The sequence below is a fragment of the Bombus affinis genome, chromosome 10 (genome assembly GCF_024516045.1).
Source record: "Bombus affinis isolate iyBomAffi1 chromosome 10, iyBomAffi1.2, whole genome shotgun sequence".
Lineage (NCBI taxonomy): Eukaryota > Metazoa > Arthropoda > Insecta > Hymenoptera > Apidae > Bombus > Bombus affinis.
Window position 1 is genome coordinate 2,045,861 of NC_066353.1, and position 15,712 is coordinate 2,061,572.

Sequence of the window (15,712 nt, forward strand, 5' to 3'; positions counted from 1 at the left end):
ACATGTTGAAGGTCCTGAAATACTGTATAAGTGCAGCAAAGTTCCGTCGTTAATATTATTCAGTAATAGCCGGAAGGTAAAGATACATTACTAATAACAATGAATGAAAATAGACTAGTTTCCAGTGTAATGTAAAATAATTTTACTAGGGACAGATTTAAATTTGGAAAAAGTTATTACTTTACCAACATGTTTTAGAAAATATTTTATACAATCAGGATTACAATTAAATATTCTGTATAGTGTGAAATGTTAATGTACAATACATATACATGTTGAAATGAGATAACGATTATAAAACACAAACATTTTCAGCTTATTTTAAAGTCATACTTTAACAAAAATTGTAGGACGAAATGCTAACTTTTTACATCGTGAAAAATGATTCTTTTACAAGAAGAGATGAGTATCAAATGCATTATTTCTGTAGATCTTAAGGCAATTATTTTAGGACACAGAGAACAAGTTTAACTTCAACAAATTATTTTCATATTATTTCAAGCAATAATTATATTTATATCTGTACCTAAATACCTAATATAGGTATATTAAAGATTTTATCTAAATTATAAAATACATGTATATTTTGATTAATACGCATGTATTGCTTGTATACACATAAATTTATATTATTTATGTTCATTGTGTATTTTATTAATTTATTCTACTAATCTTGTCCTATATAGCTCAAATATAGTTAACATAATTCTTACTGCTTATTAGGTACAGGTATTAAAAATGTATTCATTTAATTACATTGTAACACACACATTATTTTCATTTTATATCTGATCTATATTTTCACATGTAACATCCTTTCTTTACTTAAAACAATGCAACGATCAACTATTGTGCCACAAACACATGTTGCAATTTTTTTCGCCATCTATTGATATTTTTAAACAATTGTTAAATATTGATTATTATAGTTTAAAAGTAATTGTTTAAAAATATATATGTATGAAAGGTGAATGGAAAGTAGTTCGTATAAATGTATAGCAATGTGGATAATATTTGATATATCAATAGGTTGTAAATACAAGGAGTGATGTAAAACGTGAAGGGATCAAGACACTATAATAATGCAGTAATTATACATAGATAGATACATTAATACATGTGTGACGGAGTAAGATTAAAAACTATTTTCATGTATGGTTCAAAAGTATCCCTTAAGAATGTATGTTATTCATATTTTGGCCTTCCACTTAAAGATTACTGATAAAAAAATTTTCAAGTACTTTTATTATAAGATTTTTAGTCAATTAATATTTATTATAAATATTACTAGAGTTAAAAAGTGAAAGGCCAGAATGGAGTGTATGAACAAATGAATATTTGTTAATTTCATTAAATACATTATAAGAGTCTAATATAATAATTACACATTATATATATGTACATGTTATATATAATGAGTTTTGTACATATGTTAAAATCGTTACAATCTGTACAATATTAAATTTTACTAAAAAAATACATATTTCCTATTTTCCTATACTGCTTGTAGGATAAAATTATAACAATTAACACTAGATATTCAATACTTAATAGAAATACTTATTTGAAATATTAATATCTTATTATTTAATTTACATTACTCCTAATTTGTTAATTGTATATAAGTAATAAGTATAAAATGTTTTCATATTACATAAAAAAAGTATCTCATTCTTTGTTACAAATCTTCTTTCTTAAACTATAAGTTCAGAAGCGGGAAATAAATAAATATATCTATAGGATGAAAAGAACTTTATTGCTATTATAATATATAATCTTTGTCATTGAATGTTGCAATTATAGTTCTTGAAAAGTATAAAATATTCCGAATATTTTCTAATGGTGGCAGCACATTTTCAATATTTAGAACTACTTTTAATTGTCATAATAACTTTATCACAATTTATATCATACAAGTCTTTACAACAAAGACATATACTTTCTTTACCTATAAAATTGTTGTTGATGCTGTGACCATTGTGTTTGTGGTGGCGGAGCTTGTTGTTGTGGAGGTGGTGGACCATATGATGGATCTTGTATATATCCTGTTGGAGATGGCCTTATTGAAGTTGGTGTAGAAGATACATATTGCTGTTGTTGTTGTGGTGGTGGTGGCACATAAGATACTTGAGCAGGATGCTGTGGTTGCGGATAATATTGTGTTTGAGAAACGGGTGGTGGCACATTATATCCTCCATAATTAACTTGTGGAGGTGGAGGATAATAATGATGACTTTGTTGCGTGTGTATGTCATGTGTTGTCATAGCTGTATCTTGAATAGGTACAGTTATAAGATTTGTTCTTAATGGAGCATTATTTGGCGGTGGAGGTGCAGGATTTTGAGAATAATTCTGTATTGATATTAATGCCTGTGGTCTATGTTGTTGTCTATGCTCCACTGGAGTTTGATTGACCATTGAATTCACTCTAGGATCGTTTCCCATTATGGGTTGAACCATATGTGATTGCACTGATTTTATGCGGGTATTCTGCATAGCAACCGACGAAACTTTTGTTAATTGAGATTCTATCTCTGATTTAGAATGCACATATTGAGGAGGATCAACTTGCATTCCTTGAACTTGCTGTGGTGGAGCTGATATATGTCGATGATTTATATGAGCCTATGTACAAATTGATACATCTATATGATCAAAATAAATTAATAAAAATTAGAAAATTTGAAAATAAAGAGAAATTACCTGCAAATCTCTTTGACTAAGGTATGTTCTTCTACAACCTGCATTTCCATATCTAGTTCCTCCATGTGTACACATAAACACAGTACCCAAGCCAGTTTGTTCCACTCTAGAAACCTTTTCCATACAACGAGGACAAACTTTATCTTCCCTTTTGGCACAAGATAAGCAAAATACATGTTTGCAAGGTATCTGAAACAAAAATATAAGCATAAAGATTTATGAATATTAAATTAAGAAATATTATTAGAACACTTAAGTCAATTGATTTTATAATGGTTTAGTCTATGCTAAAGATATACTATGCTTATTTTTTAAGCTTTTATGACTTAGATATTAACTATTAAAAATTTATTAGATTTGATTTATATGTATATAAATATATATTTGTTTTAATATCTTTTCCTCATAAAAGAAACTCTCACCATACGTCCATAAATAAGAATTGGTTTCAAACATTTGTCACAACAATGTATCATAGGATTTAACACTTTTTCTCCAATGAGATTTACTCTGTGATCCCATCTTAAACGTAGCATTGGTTCAGGCGGTCCTCTATTGATAGTTGTAAAAGTTGGGGCTTCCAATTGTGATATATCAGCTTCCAAGTCAAACTGTTGCTCCAAAGGAAGCTGCTGTGTTGGTGGAGCTTCATGTTCTTCTAATTCTGTTCCAACAACTTCAGTTGGAGCTTCTTCTACTTGTTGAGGAGTATCTTCTTCATCACTTTCAATGACCTATTTGAAATATATATACAATGAAATAATAACATCAGCTAAGTAGGAGAGATATTAAAAAAATAAAGAGATAAATTAAAGAAATAAATTAATCGAAAATGTAAAACTAAAAGAACATTCAGATTTACCTTTACTTGTTTCTTAGACCTTCCTCTAGCTCTCCCTCGTGTTCTACCACGTGCTCTACCACGAGTTCTGCCTCTCATTCTTTTACCACCATCTTCCTCCATCACTATAATTATAAAAATTTAGAAACCTAATCATCTATTATACAATCATTAATTTTTAGAAACATAAGATCAAAGAAATAGTACATTAGTTATTATCTCAAAAATTAAACAAACAAATAATCAGTAATAAAAGTATGGTTTAATTCGATTGATTCGACGTTTTATATATTTTATTGTAAGGTATATTTTAATTTCAAAATTGTATGTCGGTAAAGCGGTACTTACCTAATTATGTAGGTTATATTTCTAGTTCTAGGTAATAGATTATAATATCAATTATCATATTTATTGATAAATGCTTTAATTTACTGAGAATAAAATGTTTACACCTAACAATTAAAAAGTTGAATTTTTTTATTATTGGACTATGTAACGTCTCGCACTGAATCTAGTTAGACCACATACATATATGTATGAATGAAGAAATAAGCTGTTGCTACAATCTCCATTGTAGTAATCCATGTGACGTAGTATTTTGTTGTTACCTTGGAGACGACAGTCTACTTCACACAAAATGCAAAGTCGTATATTGAAACAAAGTACCCTGCATCTTTATGTTTATCATTGCATTTTGGCTAATGTTAGTCAATATAAACTTGATTAATTTAATAATTTTACTCTTTTTTGAAATTATCCTAAATAATGTAAAATTATGTAAAAAATATGATTAAATAAAATTGTTACTTTACATTATAATGTGTTCATAACTGAAGACAACTTCAAGGTAATCCAATGGAGGGAGTAGTTCTGAAATCGAAGACAACTTAAGTGTTTTTAACATAATATTTAAGTACCTTATTTTGTAATTTGTAACAATTTATTTGTAACAATAAGTTTTATAAAAGATGTCTTGCTGTTCAGGAGATGAGGATGATGAACAACGGCCTGAACCGACACGTGTGCGAGGATGCACAGATATTTTCTGGCTTTGTTGCTTTATAGTATTTTGGTTTCTTATGGTATGTAAATGAATGTATCATTAAATTTTATCTTAAAAGTATATGCAGTTAAAAATGTTATTAAACATCTTTTACATAACAATATGTATAATTTTTGTATACAAATGTACTATTTGTTAATGGTGATATTATATTACAGATCTTAATAGCAGCTTTTGCTCTTGTTTATGGCAACCCTTTACGACTTATTAATGGATATGATAGCTTTGGAAACACATGTGGTATGAAAAATAACCCAAAATTTGGTAGTATGGAATTATCTGGACAAGATACTAGTGATAAACCGTTAGTATTAATATAAAAATTATCATTTTTACAAATAAAATATAGGCAAAAGAATATAAAGTCTCATGAAATTGATTATTTTAGATTCCTATTCTTTTTGGATATATATAATGTTACACAATCCTTAAAAATTTGTGTAAAGAAGTGTCCAGATCGAACTATGACAACAATGAATGATATATGTAAATTTTATGAAGAAACAGGATCTCAACTTTGTCATGACAAGCCAGGAAATGATCTAAGTGCTTGTAGTAATGGAAATAGAAAAAATAAAACTGGTTCTTGTCCTGGGTTACCAGTGTATAATAGTATACCAGTTCTTAATCGTTGTATTCCTAAAGCTATTAAAGATGTGGGAGAAACTATAATTGCAAATTTATATGGCCTTATTAATTCTTGGGATATTATTGAACAAATTTTAGGAGATTTGTATAAAACATGGAGAGAGATTTTGTCTTTATCCTTCTTAGCTTTTGGTATGAAATTTATTATATTCATTGTTAATTTTATATGTTCTATAAAAATAATTCAATGAAATGTTTCATTTCAGTCTTATCTCTCTTTATGATTGCCATATTTCATTTATTAGCAAGTATTGTAACATGGATTGTGATGATTCTTGTCAGCATAACTACTATAGGTAAATTATTGAAATACAAAAAAGTGTTAAAAAATCTGATTATTTAAACTGTTATTCAATAGAATATAATTCATATATTTGATTGTATAGCTGGAAGTGTATTATTATGGTGGACATATATAGAGATTAAAAGAACTTTGGATAAGACTAATCCAAATCAGCTTCTAGAAGAATCTGTTAGAAATGAAAGAGCGTTTCTAGCCTTTTCTATTATTGCAACAATAATAACTGTAAGTAACTATCATTAACTATTACTTTTTTGTTTGGTTAAAATATTTGTTTCTCTTATAAATTTTCATATATTTTAGGTCATTTTATTATTAGTTTTAAGCATATTAAGAAAACGTATTGGATTTATGACAGCATTATTCAAAGAAAGTGCTAAATGTTTAGCAGAATTACCAGGTTTATTTTTTCAACCCTTATTAACGTTTACTGCTCTGATATTATTTTTTGCATTTTGGGTAACTGTAATTCTTTGCCTTGCTACAGCCAGTAAGTATTTTAATTTGTCTGTGTTGCATAATCTCAAAATAGAAGTAATATTTATATAACAATGCAAAAATTATAGATTATCCTGGAACAAAATCTGTACAGATGTATAAAAGTCATATATTTGATCCTCTAAATTTTAGTCTAATTAGAGAAAAAAGTGCATATGTAGAAGAAAGGAAATTTGACTTTTCTCTTGATTCATTTAAAAGTAAGTCTGTACTAACATATCTAACATATATCCCTTTTTTAATTTAGCATTTGTTATTACCATTAAAGTGTTTTAGCTTTCACACTTGTGGAATATGTAGACCCAACTTGGGTAAAATATATGTGGTGGGTGTATATCATAGGATTAATATGGACGTCTGAATTCATTATTTCTTGCCAAGATATGGTGATATCAGGAGCTGTAGCTCACTGGTATTTCAGGTAATATTATAAGAACAATTGTCTTGTGCATATAAATAAAGCAGAATATATATATTTATATTATATATATATTTATTATTTCAGAGGCAAAGACGCTAGTGCATCCCCAGTATGTTCTGCTATGGGAAATTTAGTTAGTTATCACCTAGGTTCTGTAGCTTGTGGTTCATTTTTAATAACACTTTTTAAGTTACCTCGTTTGATCTTGACATATCTTTATGCTAAGTATGTTTTACTAATAAACATAGATGAGTCTATAAGATGTATAAAATATAAAAATTTGTAATATAAATATTCCATAGATTCGAGAAAAGCAAAGAAACATCTCCATGTGCACAGTGTGGTTTAAAATGCTGCATATGCTGTTTTTATTGCTTAGAAAAATTTATTCGATATATGAATCATAACGCATATACTGTAGTTGCCATTGAAGGAACACACTTTTGCAATGCAGCTAAAATCGTATGTTATAATTTATTTTCATCTGCTAAAAATTTATAAAACTAATGCTATAGAAAATATAATGCAATAATTTACATTTTTCTACTTTTGTAGGCATTTACAGCTCTTGTTAATAATGCTTTACAAATTGCGGTAATTAATGGAATAGGAGATTTTATTCTATTTTTGGGTAAATGTTTTGTCACTGCTGCAACAGGGAGTGTTGGATTGCTATTTATGAAACAGGATCCCAGATTACATTTTTATGCAGCACCAATTTTTGTTATCTGTGTTTTTGCATTTTTTATTGCTCATTGTATTATTTCTCTTTATGAGGTATATTATAAAGATTGTTTATATGAATAGATTACATGAATCATATACATATTTATCATTTCATGTTTTATTACAGACTGTAATAGATACACTGTTTCTTTGTATCTGTGAGGACAAGAATTTAAATGGAGAGAATGGAAAGTGGCGTCAGTCAGCATTAGCTCAAATTGGATCTAATACTAGTTCAAATGGACAACAATCACATGAATTAATACCAATGAACACATAAGTATTATGCTAGAGCACAAACTTCCTTCCCAATATTCCTTCACTTTTATAGATGCTTTTATGCTACATTATATCATCACATTATATCATAAAATTAAGATCATCATATACATACATATATACTATTATACATACATTATATAATATTATATAATAATAGTGTAATAGCAATTATATAATATATATATGTATGTACATATGATTATGAATATGTACCTTACATTGAAGTTATAAGCTATATTTATATAACAGCTTAAACTTATCAATTAACAAATCTTTTTATACATCTAAAACTACTGCCATATATGTACAAAATATCTTTGATTTGTAACTCAGGATTTCTAATCAGTTTTCAATCAGTTTAGCATATCCTTAAAAAATGCATAAAAATGATATTAATTAGTATTTCTAAAAGCTATTACACGAAAACCATGAAAATTATGTATTTTGATTATAAAAATATTAAATTAAGAAAAGGTCAACGGCCGTTTATATTTTATGTACGATTTTGTAAAATTTATTAGTAAAAGTATTGTTTGCTATTTTTATAATACTTACTATATATGGAGAATACAGATTTTAATCATGCATTTTTTAAAGTCCTTAGATACATATATTTTCATAAAAACATCAACAAAAAAAATTGGTTTTTACTATCTTGGAGAGAATACGGTTTTCTTTTCCTTTTAGAATTGTTATCAGTATTTATAAATGTAACATAAATATATAATTTTCTATATAATGAAAATAATGAATGACACAACTGAAGATGTGAAAAATGATATGAAAGATCTACAAGTGCTATTATTCACTAAAATCGAAAGAACTAAGTATGTATACTACGGAATCGTGACGTCGAGACTGAATTATTTTGGATTTGTAAAATCTAAATTGAACTACCCCAATGTTATTGCAACCTCAATTTCTATACTTATGTGATTCCGTAATACATTTGTGTTGGTTCTAAGGTCTTTAATATCTTATCTTCTAGTTCTGAAATACATTATTATCATGTGGTATATGCAAATAATAAAATATTTTTGTATGTTCTATTTTAGGTGTTTTTTTAATATTAAGTGAAAAAAGAAAAGTATAATGTGTAACTATAATAACCATCTCGCTATTTTTAAATTTTGAATCTATACCTGAATTTTCATACCTGAATGATTGTTATTGTTTAAATAATTCTTAATTAACATCTTAAGTCAATTTAAATTTGAGCTTAGAGTTTATACATGAAAACATACAAGCATCTGCATTAATATGCAATGTATAAGGTATCCTATAAAGTGTGCTTTAATGTAACTAAATCAAGTACAAATATGTGCCAGCGCAATTTATAACGCGATAAGAATCTATGAATAACTTTATGTAGTATTATCAAATGACATATACTACGATAATAAATTTACTTTTATTTCAAGCCTATATAATACATTATAATATATTATACATATATATATATATATATATATATATATATATATATATATATATATATATATATATACATTATAACGTAGAATATTATCTTATTATCGATGGAATCAAATATTCGTTTTCTGTCTATATCTTTGTTTATGAATTATATTAAGTGCAATAATGTAATTTTTTTCTTCAATGATGTGTAATTATACAAAGTAATTATACATGTTTATTCAATCGTATTTAACATTATGCATTTTATACAAACTGTTTTAAATAAATCACGTTGCTATGTAGTTCTATGAAAATGTATGCGCAGTATATAAATTATATAAAATTTAAACAAGATATGTATAAAGTTCATATACGTGTATTTTATATATTTTAGACTGCTAATTCTTCTGGGCTTGTCTTTATAAAGTATGTATATTACACTGTATGAAGAATAAAAATATATTGTTTATGAAATAGTTAAACAAAATTTTATTAACGTAATATTATTACAATATAATAGAAACTTTTGAATGCAATGTTACAGTATTAATTCCTTTTTTTTCTTTTTAGAATTATTTTTTTTTATCTTCTTCCCTAATCGCATCTTAATTTTTTTTTTCTTTCCGCTATCATTAGCCTGTACTTCTTTTGTTTCTTTCTGTTGTAATTCTATTGCTTTCTCTAATGGATCACCTTTAAATATTTCATCCATGGGATTCAATGAATATGATTCCTTTGGTTTACTACTCTCTTGTGCCACTTTCTGTTCTACCTTATTTATGTATTTACCAGCAATATTCTTCTTCAAAGACTGTCGAAACTATAATATTTAAAATGTTATAATTATTAAATTTAGTACTTTTAATTTTGTCACACATTAAATTTATCACAAGAATTTGATTGATTTATACCTTAGCAGGGGATATATAAGAAGGATTATCCCAAAGTACTTCTCCACTAAAGCTATTAGCAAATATTTTTATTGGATTTAATACAAATCTTGGACCTATTTCAGCTAAACCTCCATCTTCTGTTAAAATTTGGAAATTTCTAAACCATATTCTATTGTCTAATATAGTGAATGTATATATATGGTCAAAAAATGGTTGACTCTTAGGATGATGATTAGGAACACCAAAGATTTGAACAAACAATTCTTTCAACAAACCATAATGTGGTTTTGTGTTAAAATTCTCATCAAATGATAACAATGGTCTAGAACCTCTTAAACAATTTCCAGTCATTTTTAATTCTGCCATAGTATAAACTACAACATAGAAGTCATTAATCTATTTGTGACATTAAGATTATTTATAATATGATATAATATGAGTTTATAGAATTTAACATTCTATAATTAAGTATTATAATACGTACTATTTTCAACAAGAAATTTTGCACATGGTCCTACCGAAATGTTAGAAAACCATAAATATAAATCCCTTTTTCTTCTGCCTTCAAATAATATTGATTTATTGCAATTTTTCATTTCACATATTTCATTAATCACTTGTAAATTTTTAGTACGTTCTATTTTAGATTCAGGGCGATGGTGAGGCATAAGAGTTTTTAAATCATCCATGAGATGACGATGTCTATAGCTGATTCCCCTAGTAGCAAATACTAACACTCTTTGCTTATTAATCCATTTTATCTATAACATAAAATGAAAATGTATAACAAATTTATTACCAATTGAAATATGTTTTATATATATTTATATCTCTACTTGCTAGAAGTTGAATAAAACAGAAAAAAGATATTTTTAAACCTTTTTTGGTGGCGGCTCATCGGATATTCTTTTTGCTGGTAAAACTTCGGGTTGTAGTATATTTTCTTTATTAAGATTATCGATTCGTTTACGTTTTAATTCCTTTTTCGCCATTATTAATTCGAAGGACTCACATAAATAAATATAAAAATGTTTCCAAGAGTAAGGTTAACTGTACAAGAATATATTACACGTGCTCCCCCTATCATGGAGGCAATAAAACTACACAGACTACATATGGATATTCTGTTCAACATAAACAAAATTTGATTATTGGGGCTGCAATTATTGGCTGTTGACTAGTGAAACTCAAATACCACTATATGTATGTATTTAACGTAGGTACATAATTTATTGTATTTAAAATACAATGCCTGGATTTATGTAAAATAATTTAATTAATTTTGTAATTTATATTATGTTTTATTAGATATCAATCACATTGTAGGATATAATAAATCATATTTATATGTAGTATATAGTATAAGCTCTATAATTTTATAGACTATATAAGTATTAAATTAGAAAATATACTAGTCATTAATAAAAAATAATGTAACGTAACGTTAACCATTGATATACATATATATATAGACAATTAAATTTCTGTGAAAACAGTACGACATGAACATAATAATCGAGATCATGAATTGGCGTATAATTTTGTTAGGTATACTGATTTTTAAAAGAGGAATTTGTTATGAAAAGTGTAAGCCAAATATAGGTGAGTAAAAGAATATACTAATGATATAAAATAATTTTATGTAATATTTTTACGTTTAAAACATAAGAAAATTGAGGCAAAGCAAATGTATTTCAACTGATTTCAAGCAATGAAGCATATTATTTTCACGTTTAATAAGATATATAACAATAATTGAAAACTTTGTTTTTTTAGCAATTATTGGAGGTGGTATTGGTGGCGCAGCAAGTTCTCATTTTCTTACAGAACTATTTAATAATAATCTTAATATCGATTTATACGAAGCAAAAATTATCGGTGGGCGTTTGGCCACTATAAAAATTGACGGTAATGAATTCGAAACTGGAGGTTCAGTCATACATCCTCACAATAAATATATGCGAAATTTTGTTGAATTACTCGGTACTTTGTTTTTTTATTTTTACATTTCTACAGATCTAGTTTCATAAATATCTAAAATGTACGTCTGTTGATTTAGGTTTAGAACACAGACCATCTAAAAGTAAAAGAACAAGTATTTGGAATGGCAATGAAATTATATTTGAAGAGAGTAACTGGAAGATATTATCATTTATTAAATTAATTTACAGATATGGTGTTCAGCCATTCAGTCTCAACAGGTATCCCATATGTATTCTTAAAAAAGTATATCAAACATCCCATCACATATATTTGATATTACAGTAATAGTTGACTTTATTAATTTTAAACAGATACGTAACTTCTATAATAAATAACTTTGAAAAAATATACCATCTACAGGATGATGGAGAAGTTTTCTCGAATATCAGTAGTCTTTTGTTATCTATGAATCCTGAATTTCCAAAGTTGTTAGAGAAATCTATTAAAAGTGAAATTTTGAATCTGGGTTATTCAGAAAAAATAATTAATGAACTTGTGAAGACAACATTAGTAGTAAATTATGGGCAAGATACAAATGTTCATAGTTTTGTTGGTTTTGTGTCTTTAGCTGGAGCAGGTTTTAATTTGTGGTCTGTAAAAGGGGGAAATAAAAAGGTTGTTTTTTTTTTGTTAATTTTGTAGAAAAGATATTTTCATTTCATAGTCAATCATTGTACTAATATTTTAGGTACCTGAACATTTAATATATAGAAATAAACAAGTAAATGTTGTGCCTTCACACGTGACTAAAATTGTTAACATACTAAACAATGGTACTCAAAATTTATATGAAGTGCATTATCATAATCAAGGTATGATGTAAAAATGATAAATGATATTTTTATAACGATTAAGAAATGATTTCTATTTCAGACAGTACAAATATAATGAAAGCAACATATGATATTGTAATACTGGCAATTCCACTTATCCATAATCAAGAATTTCCTATAACTTTTGAAGGGTTTCCAAACAATGATTTTTTCAGTCCTGCAAAGTACCATGAAACTATAGCTACATTCGTGAAAGCAGATTTAAAACCACACTATTTTGGCTTAGAGGCAGAATTAGATAATATTTTAAGCTGTGATCCTAACAGAACGATAATTAGTTCTTTGGGAAGGTTAAATTCTGTAGAAGGTTCGATGAAGAATAGTAATGTTTGGAAAATATTTAGTAATAAACCTTTAAAGTCAAATACTATAAATGGAATGTTTTCAAATGTAAGACTACTTTATAATATTTATATAAACTATGATATATATGACATGCAACATAAAATTAATTTGTTATATTTAAGATTCAAGAAATAAAACAGATTGCTTGGAAGGCATATCCTGAATATTCAACAAAAATTCATGAAGCAAAATTTAAATTGCATAATGCACTCTATCATGTTAATGCTATTGAATGGATAGCTAGTGCAATGGAAATGAGTGCAATAGGTGGAAGAAATGTTGCATTATTAGCACATAGAGATTTTTTTAGAAAGTCTTGTTTTGAAAAAACTATACAGACAAGTTCACTTAAAAAAAAATTATCCACTGAATTTTAATATAAGATTAGTACAAAACAGATAATATTAGTTTTAATTTTAAAAATTGTAAAATGTGTATAATTTTTGTAATAAAGCTATCATTTAAATTACTGTAATATTTTTTATTACAAACATGAACAGTTTTTAACTTATAATTTCACACAGTATATAATTTTAATTATGTTATGCTTATTTCATATTATTCATGTTAATTTATATTAAAATAAAATAAGTAGAAATTTTTATTTCAAATGCAATTAGTTTCTGAAGTGCTAAGTAGAAATGATCGTATGGTAAACATACGAATTTAGTATAACTACAAATATATACTATTTTATAATAATGCAATGATTATAAAATAACTATTATTACTCAAGTGTAATCAAGTAAAAATTGTGTATCAATGTTAATATCAAAAGCTTTTCATGTTGCATAATACATTAAAATTAAGATTTTTGTTATAAATTTAAAAGTCTCTAAGAACATAACCTCTTTAATCCTTGAATGAAACATATGAATGTCAATATCATACGAATGTGACATGTGAAAAATGTGATCTCAGAAGCAAAGTTGTATGTAATGTTATAAACATTTCACTTGAAAAGAAACTGTATGTAATGGAAAATCATTCTGTTCGTATAAATTACGCGTTAACACCTCGTGACACAGAACAGCAATTAATACATGATGGTGAAACTAAATCATATGAAGAAAATATTAAGAAACACGAAGAAACGATTGTAACAAGTGAAACTATGGGTGGTTCATTCTATCCCAGAGCTATGTTATTTCTAGTATTATGGTATCTCATTAGTGGATGTACTTTATTCTTGAATAAATACATATTATCATATATGGAAGGCAATCCTACAATTTTGGGTAAGTTAATATCTAAACTGATATAAACTTTCTTTTCTATTTCATGTTTAAAATTATAGACTTGAAATGTTAACGATTTTTGCCTTTAATATTAAGTGTTAATTTATTTGAATAGGTGCTTGTCAAATGTTAATGACCACAGTTTGTGGATTTATTCAAATGTATTTTCCTTGTGGAATGTACAAAACACGTCCCAGATTAATGAGACCAGCAGGTTTTTATAAGCATATGATATTGGTTGGATGTACAAGGTTTACAACTGTAGTACTAGGGCTAGTATCACTTAATTATGTAGCAGTGAGTTTCACAGAAACTATTAAAAGTAGTGCGCCGCTATTTACCGTCCTTATTAGCAGATATTTATTAGGTAAGAGTCAATATATAGTTATATTTTATTTTCTATTATTAATATACAATCTTTTAATAAACATTTCTGCTTACAAATATTTTTAAGTTATATAAATATTTGTTATTCGAAATATTAAATTAATATATTATTTACAGGGGAACATACAGGGTTATATGTAAATTTATCTTTAATTCCTTTAATGTGTGGTCTAGCTCTATGTTCAATAAACGAAATTAGTTTTGACCTCAGAGGATTTATTGCAGCTATGGCTACTAATGTAACAGAATGTTTACAAAATGTTTATTCCAAAATGTTAATCAGTGGTGATAATTTTAGATATACGTAAGTATTATATATATATATATTAATATTAGATCTTTTATTTATTGCCATTTATATCTTAAACTATTCAACTAATTTTTTTACATTCATTAATAATATGAAATTACAGGCCTGCAGAACTGCAATTCTATACTAGTTTAGCATCAATAGTGGTACAAATACCAGTATTGATCTTATTTGTAGATTTACCAACACTTGAACATTCTTTGAGTTTTAAATTATTCACAGCATTTTTACTTAATGGAGTGTTCTTCCATTTTCAAAGTATTACAGCATATGTACTTATGAATTACATCAGTCCTGTGACACATAGGTGTGTTTTTTATGCTATTTTAAAATAAAATATTTATAAGATATTTTGAAATTTGATTACTAACTGTATTTTGTATCATTGCAGTGTCGTTAATACAGCAAAGAGAGCATCTTTAATCTGGCTCTCTGTTTTACTATTTAATAACCCTGTAACTGGTTTATCTGCTATGGGAACATCTCTAGTAATAATAGGAGTATTATTGTATAATCGAGCACAAGAATATGATAAACTAAACAAAGCAAAGTTACGATACAATTCTAAAGTTAATTTACAATAATATTAATTATTCAAATTATAAAAATTTGATATTTAATAAAAATAATTAACGCGTTTACGTTAATTACGTAATAAAAAATGAAAACAAATGTAGTAATAATTTTTATAATAAAGTATTTTATTCACTGCAATAATAAATTATTTATAATTTCAATTCTCTTTATAAAGTAAAAGTATATTTTATACTTTAGATGCATTTTACAGTAAAACAACTTTAACTGAATACATGTAGTATCAAAAA

At 26.4% G+C, this 15,712-nt stretch overlaps 5 protein-coding genes across 6 annotated transcripts; 3 read left to right on the forward strand and 2 right to left on the reverse strand.

Annotated features, from left to right (window-relative positions):
* Window positions 1-1,737: 1,737 nt before the first annotated feature.
* Window positions 1,738-4,106, reverse strand: LOC126921435 (E3 ubiquitin-protein ligase Hakai). Its single transcript, XM_050733033.1, has 5 exons — window positions 3,893-4,106; window positions 3,566-3,669; window positions 3,126-3,437; window positions 2,704-2,892; window positions 1,738-2,625 (listed from the first exon to the last, which is right to left on the reverse strand). Exons 2-5 carry the CDS (start codon window positions 3,665-3,667, stop codon window positions 1,945-1,947), a joined length of 1,284 nt encoding a protein of 427 aa, XP_050588990.1. The 5' UTR covers window positions 3,668-3,669; window positions 3,893-4,106; the 3' UTR covers window positions 1,738-1,944.
* Window positions 4,107-4,297: 191 nt separating this feature from the next.
* On the forward strand, window positions 4,298-9,386 carry LOC126921424 (choline transporter-like 1). The gene is made up of 12 exons (XM_050733006.1): window positions 4,298-4,626; window positions 4,766-4,911; window positions 4,996-5,387; window positions 5,462-5,551; window positions 5,642-5,781; window positions 5,860-6,046; window positions 6,123-6,254; window positions 6,331-6,475; window positions 6,560-6,700; window positions 6,778-6,937; window positions 7,031-7,252; window positions 7,329-9,386. The coding sequence occupies exons 1-12, from the start codon at window positions 4,513-4,515 to the stop codon at window positions 7,479-7,481; spliced, it is 2,022 nt and encodes a 673-aa protein (XP_050588963.1). The 5' UTR covers window positions 4,298-4,512; the 3' UTR covers window positions 7,482-9,386.
* On the reverse strand, window positions 9,362-10,813 carry LOC126921439 (ribosome biogenesis protein BRX1 homolog). Its single transcript, XM_050733043.1, has 4 exons — window positions 10,671-10,813; window positions 10,277-10,553; window positions 9,811-10,166; window positions 9,362-9,719 (listed from the first exon to the last, which is right to left on the reverse strand). The coding sequence occupies exons 1-4, from the start codon at window positions 10,782-10,784 to the stop codon at window positions 9,438-9,440; spliced, it is 1,029 nt and encodes a 342-aa protein (XP_050589000.1). The 5' UTR covers window positions 10,785-10,813; the 3' UTR covers window positions 9,362-9,437.
* Window positions 10,814-10,978: 165 nt separating this feature from the next.
* Window positions 10,979-13,422, forward strand: LOC126921434 (prenylcysteine oxidase 1-like). Of its 2 annotated transcripts, XM_050733031.1 has the most exons (8): window positions 10,979-11,012; window positions 11,341-11,394; window positions 11,569-11,775; window positions 11,852-11,993; window positions 12,087-12,390; window positions 12,464-12,587; window positions 12,649-12,998; window positions 13,076-13,422. In XM_050733031.1, the coding sequence occupies exons 1-8, from the start codon at window positions 10,994-10,996 to the stop codon at window positions 13,328-13,330; spliced, it is 1,455 nt and encodes a 484-aa protein (XP_050588988.1). In that variant the 5' UTR covers window positions 10,979-10,993; the 3' UTR covers window positions 13,331-13,422. The 2 variants fall into 2 exon arrangements, with proteins under 2 accessions (XP_050588988.1, XP_050588987.1); XM_050733030.1 differs by lacking the exon at window positions 10,979-11,012 and having other exon boundaries at window positions 11,134-11,394.
* A 181-nt stretch (window positions 13,423-13,603) lies between these two features.
* On the forward strand, window positions 13,604-15,609 carry LOC126921437 (solute carrier family 35 member E2A-like). Its single transcript, XM_050733040.1, has 5 exons — window positions 13,604-14,191; window positions 14,307-14,558; window positions 14,696-14,882; window positions 14,992-15,195; window positions 15,280-15,609. Exons 1-5 carry the CDS (start codon window positions 13,930-13,932, stop codon window positions 15,470-15,472), a joined length of 1,098 nt encoding a protein of 365 aa, XP_050588997.1. The 5' UTR covers window positions 13,604-13,929; the 3' UTR covers window positions 15,473-15,609.
* The last annotated feature ends 103 nt before the right edge of the window (window positions 15,610-15,712 follow it).